A 19,375-nucleotide genomic window follows, 5' to 3' on the forward strand; every position below is an offset into this window, starting at 1 on the left:
AGTTGATCACAATAAATGCAAAAAGTAGAAAATCTTTAAAAGAGTTTTTCTTTAAATCTGCTCCATCATAAGATAAGATAACTTTTTATTGTCCTTGCACAGTCATGTTGGCACTAAGCACAACTAAACACAGCACAGAGTGGATAAAGTTAGGATTCCAGTGCTCTGTGTTGTTTAGTTCGGTTGTAACTGCCATTTTTCTTGTGATGAAATTTGAAATCGTCTGTAAAGGCTGGTCCGGTTCACCTGGTCAGTGCACTGTGTGAGAGTCACACCGAGCTCTGGCAGCGCTGACCTTTTGAAGGAGCAGAAACTACTGAATAAAGTCCTCTATCGGAGCTTATTATCTGCACCATTTACTTTTATTTTAGCTTCTCTGTTGGAATAAAAATGAATAATGATTTCCAGACACTCCCGACCTCACGGCGAATGTTGCCGATACTTCTTTTTAAGCTGTGTGAGCGTATTGTCTCATTAATAAAAGAGCTGAGCTTCCAAACTTGCAGATGGTTCGTTGGGAAGTTTGGAAGCAGTGCAAGCTGCAGAGACTTATTTAAATAACTTTAAGTACAACACGATGCACGGACAACAGAAAGAACATTTCAGTGAGGCTGAGATCACAGCAAATTAACGCAAAACCCAACTTCAGGAAGTCTTTCATGGTATTACCAGAACTTTGGCTGCTTGTGTCATGAACATGTAAAGCCCCATTACTCATAAGAAGAAGCTGACTCCTCCACTTCTCAGGATTTGTGGAGTAAATATGCTTGTGTAATACTTTGCCATCTTGATTTCCAGATACAGGCCGGCTTCTTGCCTGACTAAACGTCCTCACGTCTGCCTGCACTTTGGGCTGTATTGTAAATAAAGAACAGCATTTGTGTGTGTGCTGCAGGTTCATGTTTGACGGACCTGGATTGTGCGTTCGGAGCTAATGGGGTCACGTTTATGTGAGATCTTTCTCCTGTTTATGGCCATCATCTAGTGTAAGATTCAGTTTCAGCGTCTGTGCTGTCACAGTGGCTATGGACCGTCCTTGTGCCGAGCTTTCCTCACACAGATCTGCACCTGGAGTGTTGGGGACCCAGGAATTCCAGTTCAGTTTCCAGGCAGCTGCTTGTGTTGAGCTCCTGTAAACCTCTGCCCTCGCTGTATTGTCCTGCCCTGCTCTCTGGCACTGCCCCACGCCACACTGCTGCTCCATTAGGGAGGGCTTTAATCTCCATCAGTGCCAGCAGCGTGAGATGCTGTGACTTTTCTGTCCCGTGACAAAGCTAGACTGATCTGCGGGAAATTTTACAGAGTATTATGCTGCATAATGGATGTTTATTATCATCTGTTCAATGCCACTCTATTCCCAAACAATTGCTCCAAAGGCAGCGTCACGAGACCCGTGTCTGCGATTATATCAGAGGACACAATGTGTTACAAATTCAGAGCCTAATTGGTCGACTGTCCTGAAAGTACTGACATTTTCAAAACCGTTACAGGTTTCTCAGCAGCGAGTTCACTGGCTCCACTGTGTCTCCAGTATTGTCACTATTTGTGTTTTGCATGCCTGTGAGTGCCTGCACGGCTGTTGACCTTTGTTTGGACTCGTTTTTCTCGCTGAAGGGCAGAAAAAACATCAGAGCGTAGGGCCTGTAAATATTAAATGTACGTTTAATAGTGATTTTTGTATTCCTGTTTCCCCCATAGTGTGATCTGGCTGAGAAATCTAGGTCAGTGTCAGAGGCACAAAGTAGAGCATATCTCATATTATTGCTGCGGCATGCATTGAAATCCCGGGTCCAGCACATCCATTACTATCAGATTTCAGATGATAAAATCTCTCACGTGTGTGTTTTATTTTTCTGTACAGAAACTTTGCTCGTTCTTAGTACAGCACTTTAATCTGATGGACTTGTAGATTCAAATTCTGATTTAGAAATTGATTCTGTGAGTTGTGCTGCGTGTCAGAGGCGGGCCTGGAGTCGTGGGTGTGCTCTCTGCTCTGCACATCGAGCTTCATGCTGTGTTAACAAGCAGGGGTTAAGGCAGTGCTGCTGGACGGCTTTGAGTCTGCAGCACGTCACCGACAGCTGATGCTGAGTCATGAAACATAGCCGTCCCGAGAAGTTTGAGTAAAAAGTGGTTATTAGGCTTTGATTAGCAAATCACCCAAAGTCCTCGTGTTACATCTGCAGTAACGTCCTCACTGAGCTCCAACCGCGGGACACTTTAATTTTTTGATGTTTTTGGTTTAATACGCCAAATTTAAATGATGTGTAATGACACAGGCGCTGTGCCAGTGTGAGCGCGCTCAGTAAAGGTGACTGTGCAACATACAGCCCTGCTGCATTGCTGATCTAGATTTGAGATTAATGACAGCTAAACCATACCGGGGCATTTGATGCTTACCTCCTAAACATGCAAAATTCAAAAAGCACCAGAGAGAGAGGGAGAGTGACAAAGCGGGGCACTACTAATCCGGTTACTCCGAGGAAATTGCCAGAGGTTAATACGAGGTCATTCAGGTTTAGGCTGATTAAATCAGTGTGTTGTTTATATCAACCAGAATTTAAAAAATCTTTTTTTTTGCCCTTTATCTGTGATAAACACCAAAAGTCAGTGTTTTTCGTGTTTATCAGTATAGATGTTATAAGTTATATCCCCCATTTCTCTCCCACACAGCAGTAAGGATAATCCCGAGAGTTTAATCAAAGCTGTCAGGTTTTCTCTCATTCTCCCTCTTTTGGATCTAGTACAACATTTAGCAGCAGGCAGTAATTCCCATTAATGGGATTTTTGTCACTGGCTGCCTGGAAGCTACTTCTAAATGTGGGGTAGTGGGTTATCAGCAGAGGGGACGAGGATGTCCAAGATGCAGACAGATGCCACCTTTTTGGCACTCAGGCAGCATTATCTCCCAGGTCAACTTGAGGCGTCAGCATCTGCTTTTGCTCAGAACGAATAAGCTCCCTGCTTTAAACACTCTTGTTTAATAGCAGACTTTCAGTGTGGCGTGGCTTTGCACTCACTGCCATGACTGACTGGGCAATCAGTTTGCAGTAGATGAGTATTTAACTGGTTTGGTGTAATTGGTTTGACTAATATTGATTGTTGCAGGCTAGTGCAAAATCCCCAATGCTCTGGATGTTCAGTAATTAGAAAGGAGCTATTAGGTGTTTTGTAAACTTTGGTTTATTTACACGTGCAGGCTTTAGGAAGGCCTGCTCCTCTCTGAAATGTGGAAATTATCCAAAATGATATTTATTGATTTAAAAAGCACTGAGTGCTGCAGCAGAGCGGCTGCATTATAAAGTCCTACATATAAGCAGCATATGGGCTGAGATCACAGAACAACTGACTGCTGTTTTTCATGCCTCCAAAGAATTTAGCAACTGTTTCAAAAGCAAGTAATTATATTTTTAAAGTGCGCTGCGAACCACCCGAGCAGCTGGTCGACTTGAGCCATCACTGAGGCTGCTTTGGCACCAGGCCATCAGGCCAAGAGGAAGTAACCTACTTCTGAAATATATATACTTAAGTAATCACATATTTCTCCCCATACTGGAGCCTTCTAAACCGAGATGGGGTTGATGACATCATTAGAGACATTTCAAATGTCTTGGTTGGTTTCCTGAATAATTTCTCATCCATCATCATTTTTTTTCTTTTCAGTCTTTAAAAGTTGTCTCCATGCTGAGTGTGAGAGCGAGTGCTGCTGGAAACTGACTCCTGCCTGCTGCTAAGAACTGGGCAACTTCTTTATGGGCCAATAATAGTGTGCCCTGCGGGGGAACACAAGCCAGGGAAAAAGTGAAATAGAAGTCTCCAGTTTTTTTCCAGAAAGTCGTGCTGTTCTTACGCTGCAGCTAAAAGTCGGTTTGACAGCTGAAAAATCTTTTTTTCCTTCTTTTTTTGGTGAAATATCTGCCCCTTCCTTTTCCGCACGTCCAACAGTTTCCAGTCACGTATTAGCCCTCGGATCCACGGTTGAAGATGTGTCTGTGTCCGTGAGGCACAACGATATTGTTTCCATGTTTTGAGTGTCAGACGTCGCCTCGTTTTCGGGCTGCTTCTGATTGCCACCCACAACACTTCATTCATTCCCAATGCTGTCTAAAACATCACAGTGCATTCTACTCCTGTCATATTTTCATTTGCTTCAGAGCAGCATCCATTCTGACTATTCAGAAAGAGACGTCTGTGCTACCAGCGAACAATAGACGACTGCATGGCCTCATCTATTGGTCTTGTGTGGGCTGTCTGTCACAACAGCAGACATTAGGTTTTTGGTGCAGCAAAGCCCTGAATGCATCCTAGGCCCCTCTTTTATCTCCAGCCCTATGGCGTTGGGATTACTCTCCCAAAGGAGACTGGACTGAAAACTGCCAGCTGCAGCACTGTCTTTGTCACAGCCGGGATTCTTTTCCAGCCCTGAATATTATATCGCAACAAGCAAAGCAGCACAGGAAAAAAGTACAATTCTCCAGTGGAGTTTATGCTTTTCATGAGACTTGTACGAAACCCCGAAACAGAAGGAGACTCCAGCTGAGCAGACACCCACAAGTCAGGGCCAAAGTTGCTTAGTTATGTAAGTTTCTATGGGACATTCTCGCATGCCACAGGGGAGAAGGAGAGACCTATTAGCCAATCAAAAGGCCCCGCTCCGCCTCTGGAGGCAAACTCTTGCCTTCCACACATGTGTACCCCTGCACTGAGTTTATTTACATTGGCTAAGTTTAGGACTGTTTGTTTTCTAATGAGAGGACGCCTCTGAAGAGTTTGCTGGAAGCCTCATACATGATGCACACAAAGACAAAATAAGGATGTAATAGGAGCCACAAGACTGATGCATTTTTTGTACCTTTCAGTGCTTTTTCTTATAAAACATGCAGTTCTGTGCTTCGTGCACACTTTACAATATAAAGGCCCACTAGGATTACTCCACAGGCTTACACCTTTTCTAAATGAGTCTCTAATGTATGTTTCCTTCTTATATCCATGCAGGGGGGGACGACTACAGCCAAGATGGAGGTGAAGACGTCACTTCTAGACAATATGATTGGGGTCGGTGACATGGTCCTCCTAGAGCCCCTCTCTGAAGACTCCTTCCTTGACAACCTGAAGAAGCGCTTTGACCACAGTGAAATCTATGTAAGTCTGCTGCTTTCTACATTAACAGGGCTTAATAACACTGACTTCAGATAACATGGAGAAAAAGACGGGCTCTGTAGCAGAGCAACAACACTGTAGTGTTTCACTCTCTCGCTCTGAACACTACAGAAGGCTTCTCTTAGGAAATGCACAGATACTTTTCGTAACTCTATTGTTCCTCCCATCCTTCACTTATTTCAGTGTTGGCTATACAAGTAGTACAGAAACAGAGACCGCAGTAAGAAACCAATCAATAAATCAAATCACGCAGGAATGTAGTCGGTGCCCTCAAATGAGGCATGAAATCCAGAGCTTAGGAGGAAGGAAGGCCCGGCAGTCTAGCTGACTACTTATGTGTAGAAGAAGGGGATTGTTGAAGTGTATTCCCCGTATCAGACAATTGGTTCTTGGCTTTATGTTGTGGCATCGATCCTCCTACTTTGTAGGATGGCGGCCATGTTCAGTGTAAAGAATATGTCTGGTTATTCTCAATTTTTTTTATTCAGCTCTTTCAGTCGTGAAGAAGTTGGAAGGTCCCTGTTTTGGTTTGTTTGTTTGTTTGTTTGTTTTCTTCACATTCTTTCCCTGCTTGGAGTTTAACTTAAAAACAAAACAGAAGAGCTGTGAGGACGTCCTGGGTAAATACAAGGTACTGCCTCACGCTGATAAGCTGAGGATCAACCAGCAGGTGCTGTTTCTGTCTTTGTGTTCTTCCCTCTGTTATTCATCCATTAACACTGAGACGTCTTTTAGTTTACTGTAGACGAGCTGATTCAATGACTTTGATTAGATGTTGTGCACTTTTTGATCTAAATGTGTTTTATTTACCGGTGTGTAAGACTGAGTCGAGCTGTGACACCACGAGTGCAGTTAGCTGCCTGTGAAATTAAAGAGCTGTGAAGAGAAACTCAAACCTGAGATGAATGAAGAAAGTAATGACCGGCTGTCAGTGATCGTCATTAAGTTGCTTAATGTGAAAAAGTAGTTACATCGGTAGTTATTAACAAACAGTGGTTGAACTACAGTACCGAGTCAGAAAAAATAGAATTCAGTTAAAAATGAAATTTGGAAACTGTTGAAAGTTCAGTAGATATCGCCGCCACCCCAACCTTTAAATGCTTTGTCCACTAATCTTCTGATCTGCAAAATAATTAGATTAAAAAAGTTACTGTAATTTTTCTGAATAGATCTGAAGATGAATACCTTTGTGGTGACATTTTGAAACCATAAACTCAGGGTTTTTTTCCCTGTGTGGTGCTTACCTAAATGATGTGGCTATAGCAGTTAAACCCACTTTATATATGCAATATTAGCCTGGATTGCATATAAAAATAGACTGTTTATGGAAAGGTAAATCACATAGCCCTAAATCTGCTAAAGCTGCACCTCAAGAGCAATGACCATGAGAAGCACTAAAACCTATACTTACCCAATAAATCTGCGGTGTGCAGTCCTTGCTTGCAAATGTATTTTCCCTCATGTGGCATCATTCCTTACAAATGGCCCATCCCCCACACCAAACTATCATATGACAGCTCATAGCAGAAGAAACATGGCTTTGTCTGAGGGACAGCACATCATGCATCTGTAACTGTGGAAAATCAAAATGTCCCCGTTATTGTGTGGCTCAGAGGAACCGTTAAGACTTTCATAGTTTGTCAAAGATTAAAATATAACCATTAACTATGACTTTATTAGATGTGATGTCGTCTTTTCCTTGCACGTGGATTTATTCATAAAGAAATTTCTACAGTCTCTTGATTGATTCTACCTTCTTCATCTCATGAAGAACACCAAACAAAGTATATAAATATAAAAAATATGCAGGCATGCAGATTGGAGCAGGGATCGAACCACCAACCTTCCGATTGCCTCCTGAGCTACAGCCACGCCTAGAAAGTAGAAACCCTGCGATCATTAAGCCTGCGAGTTCTAGTTTGCCTAATGGATCGATGTGGTTATAAACCTGACCTGCGAACGCCAGGCCTGTGCATTTCTGCATCGCAGCTTGGCTTTGAAAAGGATTGTCAGAGACATCAAAAGATGGAAAAGATGCAGGAAGATGTGCTACCAACTGAAAATCATCACGGGCTCAGGTACGACAGTAATCAGGAGGTATAGAGCACACCGTTGTCCCGCTAATCAGAGCTGCATTTTTCATCCTTCTGAAAAGACGTTACAGATGGCGAGCTACCCACACAATCTAGCTCTGAAAATCAGACGAGTCAGAGCCTCAGAATTGGCACAGGCGTCATTAGAGGAAATCACGGTTTCTGTGACAGCTCATGCAGTGTGAAGGACATCGCATAACACAAAAGAATCAAATCTTGCTTGATCTTTGGCACAAACATACGAGATAAAACTTTTCCAAAAGCACACAAAAAGAAACCTGATGTGCAGCGTGCTGTGTTCAATCAGATGAGAAAGAGATGGAGGTCCAGCATGTTGGCCAACCCAGGCCAGTACTCCCACTTGTAGCAATGGAGGAGGGAGTGTTATGCTAAGGGGATATAGTTGGGGACATGCCACAGAAGGCACCATGAGTGGCTGACATGACGACTCCCAGTCTCCAGAAGGCTGACGGAGGGTTTCAGCATGACGATGTTAAAGAAACAAACTGTTGCCTGAAAGTAAAAAAGCATCTTCAGCAAAGTACAGCTGGAAAAAAGGTTTTCAGCAAATGTCAGAATAGTTCTCCAAAATAATGAAACAAAGCTTCGTGTTGAGGAGGAACGTGAATGTTTTTGGCTTCCTCGAGGTCTTAGTATTTATAAAAAGGAAACTACGTAGGAGCAAATGCCCTGCTGTTCATCCCAGGACAAACACAGCAGACACTGTGGGGTGATGGGAACTTTTAGTCCCATCAGTTCAAAGCTCCTCCGTAAATCTTCTGATGTGTGAGCTGAACCACGAGAAAGCATGAAGTTCCTCTCAAGTTGTGATTTATTTAATGATTTGAAAAGGCCGAGTGGGGAAAAAAGTTTCAGATTTTTAATGCTTCTCTTTTTTGTGCATGTTCTGCTTTTGGTCAGAACACGTGACACTTTGTTTACATTTGCAGCTCTCGTTGCCTCTGTGCACATCCTCTGCACTCGTGCCGCCTCTGGTGTGTTATTGAACGAGAGGCAGTGGGAGGCTGCGGTGCTGCCACAGGGAAGGCCGTGCTCCACTCTCGTCAGAGTGGCTTATGCAACAGCCATTACCATAGAGAGCAAAGAAAATGTTTCAGGTTGATGCTTGAAAGGGCTCTCTGGGTTCTGTTTGCCGTGTAGGAGGATGATGATGAAGATGATAGCCGGTTGTGTTCACTTTGAGACATTTCTGACGAGTGTGATTTGTTGGACTTGTTTGGATGTTACATGAATTTGTTCCATTTTATATAAAACACTGATTTTCTTTGATTTAATAAAAATGACTGCGGTTGGACGTTCTTGCATTTTCCTTTGATATTAGGTAACTGATGTGTTTGTAATATCTGAGCTGGAATTTTCTGTTTTATCTGGACTTTGTTTGTCCCCAGCAGCTGTTCCAGGCTTGTCTTGTATGGCAGCATGGGCACTAAAGCTAAATGACTCTGCTCAGCCCACAGGCTTTTTTTTCTCCTTGTTTTCACACGTCTTCAGTTTTACTTCAGACGTCACGTGCTTTCATTAAGAATACCTGTCTGGGAAAAGCTGACATTAGCAGAATTCCCGTCCCTTTAATTCAGAGACTGTCCGACTGCACGGAGGCGTTAAACTGTGGAGACTGAGAAAGTAACCTGTGGATTGGTGCTAATGCTTTCTGTCTCTCCTTCTTCCCTCAGACATACATTGGCAGCGTGGTGATCTCCATGAACCCTTACAGGTCTCTGCCCATCTACACACCAGAGAAAGTAGAGGAGTATCGCAACAGGAACTTCTACGAATTAAGTCCACACATGTGAGTCCAGCTCTCAGGTCCTCTTCACACCCGGCGAGTGTATAAATGGAAATGGAGTGAGGTTAGATTTGGTTTGACAAAAGGACCCGTGAGGACACGTTTCACTGTTTTGAGGCTTTGTTAGCCTTGATGTGGTGAGAAGAAACTGTCATCTGTCTCTTGAAGTTGGGGTATTGAGAAGCTCTCTACAGATTATCGGTTTGGACCCAGTGACTAATGCAGTGGGATGGATGGAGGAGGTGGGGGTGCTGGGATCAGAGGGACCCTAACTAGTGTATGGAGAGTGCTGGCCATTCAGTGCCGTGGCATGCCATCTGTCCGCTGGCAACATTAAGTCAGCACTGCTGCGACTGTGCCAAGACAAAACAAAGCTCAGCACTCGTCAATTAGCCCGCTGTGTCTCTGGGCTGCGGCAGAAGCCCTCAGAGACTCCGACTGGAAGAGCGAGAGTGCTCTCGTCCCAGAGCAGACATACTCCCTGCAGACAAAAGCAAACTCTTTGGCTTTACTTTACAGCCAGAGCCAACATGACACAGTTTCAAGCTGCTTTCCACCCTTCTGTTCGCTGGTCAGTGCCTGTCACGTCTCTCTCCTCTCACCGCACACAAAGAGGCTCAAGAAATCCTGCTGTCGACTTTTGTCTTTAACATTTTCTTTGTTGAGTTCCACTTTGACTGCCCTTCAGCCCTTTTATGATAGACTTTCCCCTGTTTGCTTCTGTGATTATTTTGAAAGATGTCAAAGATGGAAATCATAATCAGAGCTGTGAGTCTCACGGTCAAACTGTGAAAGGAGCCAGAAATATAAATGGCCAGAATGATTATCAGAGCATTAGAAATAACAACACTGATTTTTGGCAGCAGACAAGAATTTTCAAAATAATCTCTTAACTGCATTTTTACTGGATCATTTAGGGCTGAACAGCAGACCGTTTGCACTGCTGATATGAACTGAAAGGGTTTATTGCTTTAAAAGACAGCTGTGCATGTTTGAGAAAAATGCATGGTTTCAACTCATCTTCCTGAAAACTGGAATAATGATTATAAGCCTGTGACTCTGTAGGTCAAAAGGTTCATGATAAATTAGAAAATGTGTGATATTCAGCAGGCAGAAGCCCCAGAAAGAGGCTCTGCTACAAGCTTTACTTTTCATGCTCTGCAAAAAGCATCAAAGCGTGCATCCCTGCAGAGGGAGGAAGAATAATACAACGTATGGATAACTGCTCACTAAAGATCGTACCCTCTTTAATGGGACAGACTCTTTAAGAAGAGCTCAAAAGCCAGTCAAAGGCAGATTGTGTCAACATGCTTCATAAATTGATGTTAATCCTCGAGTCGGACCATCTGGACTCGGCTTTGCAGCGCAGCATCGATCTCCTGTAATATTAAACCCTCAATGTGGTCACATGCATCGGCCCGGCCGACCAGTACTGGACAGAAATTTTACAAAATGTATGTAAATGTACTAAAACCTCAGGAGGTCAGTTTAATCTCTGGGTCATGTGACGCGTGTGGCTTCATTTACTTCTGTCCATCTTGCAGCTGAATGTTTCCCACACTGACATTAGTTCAACAACAGCAGCGTTATTTTTCCCCTTTTACATACAGAAAAGATGAAAAATGGGCTCGATGGATAGCTGTGGTTTAGAAATTCATTTGAATGTTGTTATTTGAATAGATTTGACTTGACTGGTATTCAAAGCAGGGCAGTGTTTCACAAACACAAAGGAAATCCTCTACAGTCACAGGAGTCGCCTATTGTTTTTGAAGAGCTGATGACACACTCGGCACGCCGCGTCCACTCAGTCTGCTTCTTGTTTTGTTTTTATTGTTTTTAAGCGTCGATCGGGACTCTGCTGTGATGTAGCTGTGCAGTCGAGGCCGGAGCGGAGCGGGAAAAATGGGTGTAATAAAATGGGTGTAATAAAGTGTGCTTAGCATTAGCATTACCAGAGAGGCAGAAGGTCGAGCCGGTATGAGCGCGTATCATGATTTGCTTTGTAGCTTTGTTTAGTTTTTCCTTCTCGAATGCACGATATTTATGGACTCTGCAGAACCGAGTGTCCGGCTAATATTTTTAGATAAAGATGACTCTCGGTTCTCTGCAGCGTTTCCAATTTTAAAACACAAGTTCCTGTTTTTGGTAACTTATTTTGCCTGTGCAGGAATATTAGCACACTGACTGGTCAGGTCTGACGTCCTTCAGTGTTGAGCTTTAATTAAGCTAACTACAGGGGGGTTGTATAATCTTCCTCTTCCCATCTCTCATCCTCATTAGACACTTGATACGGTATAAAGTCAGAAGCTCAGAACAGGCTGCAGCAGACAAGGTCGCAGTTCTTTGGAGGCCCTAAAGATCCAGAAGCATGAAGCCGCATTAATGGTGGAAAATGGACGGCATCATGTCGTGGTCACTTCTGGCTCCTCGATGCCTGATGCTGAAGATCAGGTGATGTCAGAGGCGCTGTGTCAGTCTTATATTCAGTCTGAGTCGGCTCATGTTAAACACATGCTCGTCCTCACGCAGTAGTTGTTGCAGTTACACAATGATGCGTATAAATGACAGTTCTCTCGACGCTGGGTTCACTGGTGTGTTTGGGTGATGGTGGAAGATGTGCGACTTCAGTTGATTCAGGACAGGACAATTATGGATTTGGTAAAACTCGTTACTATTGGTTAGTGCTGTTGTTTATTGTTGCCTCACTCTGTGTATACGAGGTGTGCGTTTGCTGTAAGAGTAAGCTACATCGATGGCGTCCAGGTGGAAACGTATTTCGCACCTGCTCCTTTGGTCCCCAGACAAATTGTGATGTGTGTACATCAGCTGGAGGCTGAACTGCAGCTGGTCCCCTATCTGTAATGTTGTAAGTAGGCTAATTGACTGTTGAGCTCCCATCTTAATTATAATTATTACGAATAAACAGTGGCTGATGCCAGGCCAGAGAGCCATGCAGTACATATTGATCAGTTTAGGAAAACCGGCGCAGCAGTTATCGAGCAGCAGTGCAGTCTGATTCACGACCTGCATATTGCTCTGGAAGATTTTACAATATCCAGAGATGCTTTTGAATACGTATGCCTGTAAATTCTACCCATAATGGCTCGTAACACCTTTTAATACTGAAGAAGTTTAGGGGGCCGTAAATCTTTCTTGCTTTTTCCATTTTTTTCTCTCTCTGTTCATAAGAATGGCTGAATGCAAGCCCAGATGGAGAGTTCGTTCGTAGTTCTGCAGAGCTGCACGGCCACACCCGTCTACATTAATCTGTCCGCTCTTCTGTCTGCTGTCCAATTTAGTAAAATGCTCCCTGCCCAGATGAGGCACCCAGTGATTAACTGGCAGGTGTTTTCCTCCTTTCAAAACACAGGCAGCCCATTAGAGATGAACTAATCAGTGGCCTTTCTTCATGCGCAGCAGCATGCAGATGGCCTGGAGTCCTTTATTGTATGCCCCTTGCCACTTAGCCAGTCACAGATTGAGGTGTGTGCGTGTGCATATGTATTTGTGTATATGCACATTTTTGCTACCTCTTTGGAAACTCTGAACAAACTTTGTCCTTGTCGTGCCCGGAAGTCTGCATGTGGGCACCGAGGTCGGGCGTAATCAGGTGAAACCTCGTGGATGGGCTTAGTCAGGTTACAGTTTTGTTTAAGCTTGGAGTAAACATTAAAGTCAGTGTCATGTACTCTGCAGCCACCACTACTGTGTGCTGACAGTCAAGACAAGGATCACATTTTCCTAGGGTTTAATGAAGTTTTGACTAAAGTGCTGACCACAGAGGTTCATCACCAAGGTGTGCATCAGCACTTCCAGCTGTCACGTCTGTGCCCGCCTTCCCCCAAAATCTGCTTTGACAGACGTTTGACATCAGTATTAAGATCTTTGTCTCAGCATGAGGCGCTCAAAAGTTAATAAAAATAGTAAAGGAATCGAATTACAATTCAAGCAGAGGTGTTTGATTTGACCTGTTTTTCACTGGTCCAGTCATATTAAGCATAATACGAAGGACCTGCAGCATATCTGTTAGAAGCACTGGTTACATAAATCATTCTGTTATTACACTTTTAATGGAAAGACTTGTGCTCTCGACGTCAAAGGTTGGATATTACGTGTAAACTAACTGTAGTGCCTGCCTGATAACAGTCATATATCGGTTCCCTCCATGCGACCCCATGTAATGTTTAGTTACACTACGTATAACGAGTTAACCCTACGAGTTTAGGTTTTAAAAACTGTTTCATCCTTCTCACAGATTCCAGCTTTCACTTCCATTTTTTTTCACTCTGATCCAGAAATTTCCAACTTCTGCTAGTATTTGATTTATTTTGAACAAGATAAGGTTAAAAAAAAAAAGTTTACTTACTGGATGTGGACTTCGGAGTCATTTACTGCAGGATGATATCACACCCGTGTTTGCTTTTCCAGTGCTGTGGAACACTAACCAAAAGGCAATATGTGCATATATGCATGTTATAAATTATATGAAATATGGACACAGCACATATTATTTGATATTTGCACGTTTTTGGCCCCATACAGCTTGAGCTGTTGGGTAACAAACGAGTCACATGGACTGTTCTGGTGTTATAATACTGTGTTCAAGGACGCCTTGGTAAGTTGCACCTTAGAACCTGTATGTAGGTGGATTTAAGTGGGCACTTGTTGAAATGGCATTTTGACTCAGGTGGGCAGCGTGAGTCCTCTCCAGCATGTGTGTTGGCGTAATGGTGAGCTCTGTGAAACTAAGGAGACGATAGGAAAAGTGTGTGTGTGTTCCTTTTTCCACCCACCTCATCAACCCAAGAATAAAATGCAAATTTGTTCAACTGGATAATGCGAGAATTTCTTATCAGTCGCTGCATTCGTGCATGCAGGCAGTACTCTTAACCTGCTTATATCATTAGAAAAATACAGTAAAGTGTACACGCACTGATTAGGAGCCTGTGGAGCTCAAGCAGCCCATCAGGTTAAAACTGAAAAAATGGCTAACAAATGCAGATTAAACAAATTATTTTTCGGATGTTATGTCAGTAATGACCTCCCGTTGCCCCTGAAGAGAGCCGTCCCTTACATCCTGCTGGAGTGACGGGGCTTCTTGCTCGCGTTGGGCCCGTGTTGTTACTGCACTTACAAACCGTGAGATGAAAAACACGGTATATGTTAAATATGACTGTGCTGGTTTTGATTTGTGCTGTAATTCTACATTAGCAGATTTCATCTTTTGGATGCCATGAGACTAAAAACGAATAACCCTGCTGTCAGTGTTTAATTTAGAAAGCTTTGGAATTTCCCCGTCTTCAAAGATAATACATTTACCTGCCAATAGTTTAACACGATACAGATTAAACACTGCTCCGGCTGATAGTTATTGCTTCGGTGAGCATATTTTTTTTTTAAATGGATTTCCTCTGTGTCAGTGTCCAAATCCATTGTAAACTCTGCCTATTCATAGTCAGAACAATGGGTACCCAGCTTTTATCTGTGTACACAGCTTGCATAACAAAATATGTGAGGCATACCGAAACGCAGGCAAATAGATAAGACTCGTATGAGCTGCGTGCAATATTGTTCCAGCGTGCAACCTTATATCTCTGACAATAATAAGATTTATTTATATTATTGTGTGCTGAAGACCCTCAATAGAAGCGAGCACACACGCATGCTTTAATTAATTTTTTGCAGGTGCTCAGTAAGTATTATCTGCCCAAAACAACACACAGACACACAAAGTAAACACCCACAGACTGCTGTCTTATTAACTGCCATACATAATAATCTCACCAAGACTGGGAGTAATAAGAAACTGGTTTGTGTTATTATGGGGCAGATAATTTATTTACATTCTGATATATATTTTATACCAGTTGATATAACAACAATGTCCATCAGTATATAAACTCGTATTTCTAAATGTGCCTGTGAGGTGTGAATTATTACTGCCAGCCACACCTGACACACCTAAAGAGCCTGACCCCAGGCCCCAAAGGTCAAGCTGATGGCGTTACATGGAGCGACTGTAGGGATGCTGCTGATCATCAGGGCCAAGCTTGATTTTTTATTTTATTTAACCTTTATTTAACCAGGAATGTCCCATTGAGACCTTGGACATGGCGAGAGGCACAAAAATTTTTGCATGGATTTTAGACCTTGGACATCGAGAACATTTATTTATTGAGAACAAAGGTTACATATTAAGCAAATGACTGTGACTAGGAAGATTTTATTAGTTAGATTGACACCAGTGTATTATGTAAGATTTAATGAGGCGTCGTAGCAAGAAACAAAGTAGACGTGTTATTAGCGCATATAGACTCGAGAGAAGCAATTTTGTCCTGTTGTGTCCAACAAGTCGAAATTTGAAATGATGGGAAACCATCAGCAATGCAGCTTTTGGGCGAAGAAGAGAGGGAACGTCTGGCCTGCTGTCAGCTCGTGGTTCAAAAGCCTGCGTCTGCGATGGCTCAGCATTAGCGACTTGCACATATGCTGTATGATTGTATGTTTTGGAGCATATGCTGCCATCCAGATAATGCTGCTTTCAAAGCAGCCTTATCTTCTACCTTTATTACAACAGCATGGCCAGGTAGCAAGAGTCTTTGTGCTAAACCGGCCGACCTGCAGTCCTCATCTGTCGCCCACTGAAACAAAATAAATGAACAAGTTTATCTCAGTTCCAGCAGCCACGTACTTCAATACTGAGATTTGTTTTGCATTTAAAGGCCTCTGAGCCTGTAGTGACCAGGAGCCCTGAGGAGACGAAGTCCTCAAACCTGACTGGACGGCGCTTTCGGAGCTATAAAAAGCTTTTTCCATCACGCTGTCTGCGGCTCTGCACATGTGGTCGTCTTTTACACAATTGTTACTTTCAAGGTTCTTTTGCTTTCCTTAAAATTTACCTTCGCATAAATTCTCAGGACACTATTCAGTCAAACCATTTTACCATTTTAACAAACCTTTTATTATAGATTTGAATATGTGTGCATGAAAGATATGTATTAAAGCATGCATATTCACAAAAGCCTGATGCAACAGATTGATAAAATTCTTTGCTTGAATACGTCTTTGAGGATGTTTGCTACCTTGCTCAGCATGCTGATTTCCTGCTTTTTCACTGATCACATAAACAGCTTGGACTGGTGTTTTCCTCGGCTCTGGAACACTAAATTGCTGTGTGGTAAAATAAATTAAAGCTGTAGACCCCTTCAAAGTTTGATGTATGGGTGGATGGTATCAATGAGCAATTTAGCCAAGGTCTTAGACGACCTAGTGTTGAATAAATTATAGAGCTGTGGCAGCTGTGCTTAACTATGAACTTTCAATTTAGTAAGTTATAGGTGTTCCTTATTGCACCTTGCACGCTGCACATTTCGAATCCTCCTTTGATTATAAGACAGTAATCATATTCTCGCGTCTTCTTTGTTAGATGCTCGTCCTGTGAGCTGATCTTTTCCTTACCACCTGTTTTACAGAACAGCATTGTTTTACTTGGTGTGCAGATGGTGCACATCTGTTAGGATCAAGATCTTTTGTGTGCATGTGCATATCCGCTCCCTTGCCCACCCACACCACAAGGTTAAACTCTCCAAGCGTGTGCCACTGAATTTGCGCGTGCACGGGTTTCTTGCAACAGTCACCCACTCTTCCACCTGGCCGTACAGCGTCAGGAAAGAGTTGTTTCCTTGGCTTCTTCTTTGGATCCCGGCGGATTTCCTGTAGAGGAGCCAGGTCACGCTGAGATCACAGGCTACTGTGCTGCCCCCTCCTATGCATGGAAACGAGTAACAAAAACTACTACTGCAGGGCAAGATATGGAACTCTGTTTGGAAAATGACTTTGCAAACGTGCTACCAGTCGGCATGATGACACGGCTAAGAGCCCCCCGAGTAAGACCAACATTAATTGGGGACAGCCTTTTATGTTCCAGTAGCTGGGTGGGCTCCAGCCCATACATTACAACTTCATCACCATGACATTAAAGTATGTTCAGTCTCTCCTCAAAGTACTCCACCCTTGAAATTCAGGTCACCAACCTCCTGTGCTACCAGAGGCTGGTGGTAAAAGAACTGACTACACTATTTTCTGCTGCTTACCTCATGCCAGTGTGGCTTTGTGTTCACCGCTGCCACGTGCACGTCCAAATTACAGCCTGCAGGCAGATGTCTAGGGGAGGTGCCAAGCAGCGCTCACGGCCCAAGGCCTTATCCCAGCCTAACCCCCATCTCCACGCACTGATCACGGAGACCTCTGGGGGGTTTTTAGACCTCAGTCTCTGTTTTCTCTCTCAAGGTCTTGATGCTTCATCACTTCACAACTCTAATTGCTGTTTAGACTCATTTCCTGGCTTTATGTTGCTCTCTTATTTGTAAATATGCACTTTTTTTTTGTTTGTTTGTTCCTTTGTCCATTTAATAAAAATACAGATTAATTTATTATCACAAACTGTTAGTTGAGACAAATTACTGGTGATTAAATGTTTTATTTCTTTAATTTTAAGATGCAAATGTAGTGAAAGTTTGGGTGTGGCTTGTTTCTGCTGACCTCTATTCATATTATAATTACACGATTGCTATTCATATTCATATGACCAGCTGTGTGTGTGTGTGTGTGTGTGTGTGTGTGTGTGTGTGTGTGTGTGTGTGTGTGTGTGTGTGTGTGTGTGTGTGTGTGTGTGTGTGTGTGTGTGTGTGTGTGTGTGTGTGTGTGTGTGTGTGTGTGTGTGTGTGTGTGTGTGTGTGTGTGTGTGTGTGTGTCACTGGGACAAGTCCGTGGCAAAAGACCTCCCACTCGCCTATTTCACGCCCCCTGCCCTCTCCTGGTACACTCGCCCCTTCCCCCGGGCCCACAGGCTTCCTCTGGGGGGGAGATAATTGTGTGATGGTTTGCTCATTGTCAGGATCGGGTCAGGCAACAGGAGTGTTTTCACAAAGCAGACATCTGCTGTGCTCTGCTGCCATTTTCAGCAGTGACGTAATGTCCTGTGGCAAGTCTCATCCATGCAACCCCGTTGGATTGGTGTACAGGAGAGGGCAGGGGGTGTGATCAGAGCTTGTGGGGGTGGGGATTGAATTAGAGGCTTATACTTGTCTGGGCAGAAAAACCACATTTGTTGCTATTGGGGACAGAAAAAAATTAATGCTGCTAGCTGGAAGTTGGTTTCAGTTCCATGTAAAAACTTTGAATCTGAAATTAACTGAATGTAGTGTTTCTGACCTTGAGGATGCGTGGAAATAAATCCACGGGACGACGGAAGTGTAACCCTCAGATATGACTGTATCTATAAACCTATTGGCTTCCCTTAAATCCAGAATTCAAAATCCTGCTCCTCACATTCAAGGTCTTAAATAATCAGGCCCCATCTTATCTTAAGGACCTTGTAGTACCATATCACCCTATTAGAGCACTTCGCTCTCACACTGCAGGCCTACTTGTTGTTCCTAGAGTATTTAAAAGTAGAATGGGAGGCAGAGCCTTCAGTTTTCAGGCCCCTCTTCTGTGGAACCAACTTCCAGTTTGGATTCGGGAGACAGACACTATCTCTACTTTCAAGATTAGGCTTCAAACTTTCCTTTTTGCTAAAGCATATAGTTAGGGCTGGACCAGGTGACCCTGCATCCTCCCTTAGTTATGCTGCAATAGGTGTAGGCTGCCGGGGATTCCCATGATGCACTGGGTGTTTTTGTTATCAACCTCTGTCTCTCTTCCACAGCATGTCTTTATCCTGTTTTCCTTCTCTCACCCCAACCGGTTGCAGCAGATGGCCCCGCCCCTCCCTGAGCCTGGTTCTTCCGGAGGTTTCTTCCTGTTAAAAGGGAGTTTTTCCTTCCCACTGTCGCCAAAGTGCTTGCTCATAGGGGGTCATATGATTGTTGGGTTTTCCTCTGTATGTGTTATCGTAGGGTCTACAATAAAGCACCGTGAGGCGACTGTTGTTGTGATTTTGCGCTGTATAAATGAAATTGACTTGACTTGGCAAACTTGTCCTGGATGCCTACAGCAGTTCTGGGTTTTTATTTATTAGCCATATTTACAAGAATCCAGAGTAAATAAATGGACTGAATGGGAGTTTAACTGGAGTCTTGTTCTTTGGTGTGGGATGGTTTCTCATGTATTGCTGTAAACCCCTCTCTAGGTTCCTTCATATTATTTCACAATTATATTTACTACCCACACCAGCCTGTCAGTAGGAGAAATGCTGCCCTAGTATAGCCCATTACCTTATGGATTGTTTGCGGGTCTGCACTGGGGGCTGTTAAAGGAGAGGCCTGGCAGCAGGGCTGAATGAGGTCTGATCCAAATCAATGTGTGATGGTGC

At 43.4% G+C, this 19,375-nt stretch overlaps 1 protein-coding gene across 5 annotated transcripts in view; it reads left to right on the forward strand.

Moving 5' to 3' along the window:
• The window catches only part of myo1b (myosin IB), a 52,351-nt gene that overhangs the window by 2,578 nt on the left and 30,398 nt on the right, over positions 1-19,375 (forward strand). For 4 of the 5 annotated variants that reach the window (XM_039599957.1, XM_039599958.1, XM_039599960.1 and 1 more), the window contains exons 2-3: positions 4,996-5,142; positions 8,948-9,063. In XM_039599957.1, the coding sequence (XP_039455891.1) occupies positions 5,017-5,142; positions 8,948-9,063 (242 nt within the window). In that variant the 5' untranslated portion in view covers positions 4,996-5,016. Of the gene's footprint in view, positions 1-4,995; positions 5,143-8,947; positions 9,064-11,309; positions 11,512-19,375 lie in introns of those variants that run through there. The other variant, XM_039599959.1, reaches the window with a different exon arrangement.

The sequence above is a fragment of the Oreochromis aureus genome, linkage group 16 (genome assembly GCF_013358895.1).
Source record: "Oreochromis aureus strain Israel breed Guangdong linkage group 16, ZZ_aureus, whole genome shotgun sequence".
In the NCBI taxonomy this organism is placed as follows: Eukaryota; Metazoa; Chordata; class Actinopteri; order Cichliformes; family Cichlidae; genus Oreochromis; species Oreochromis aureus.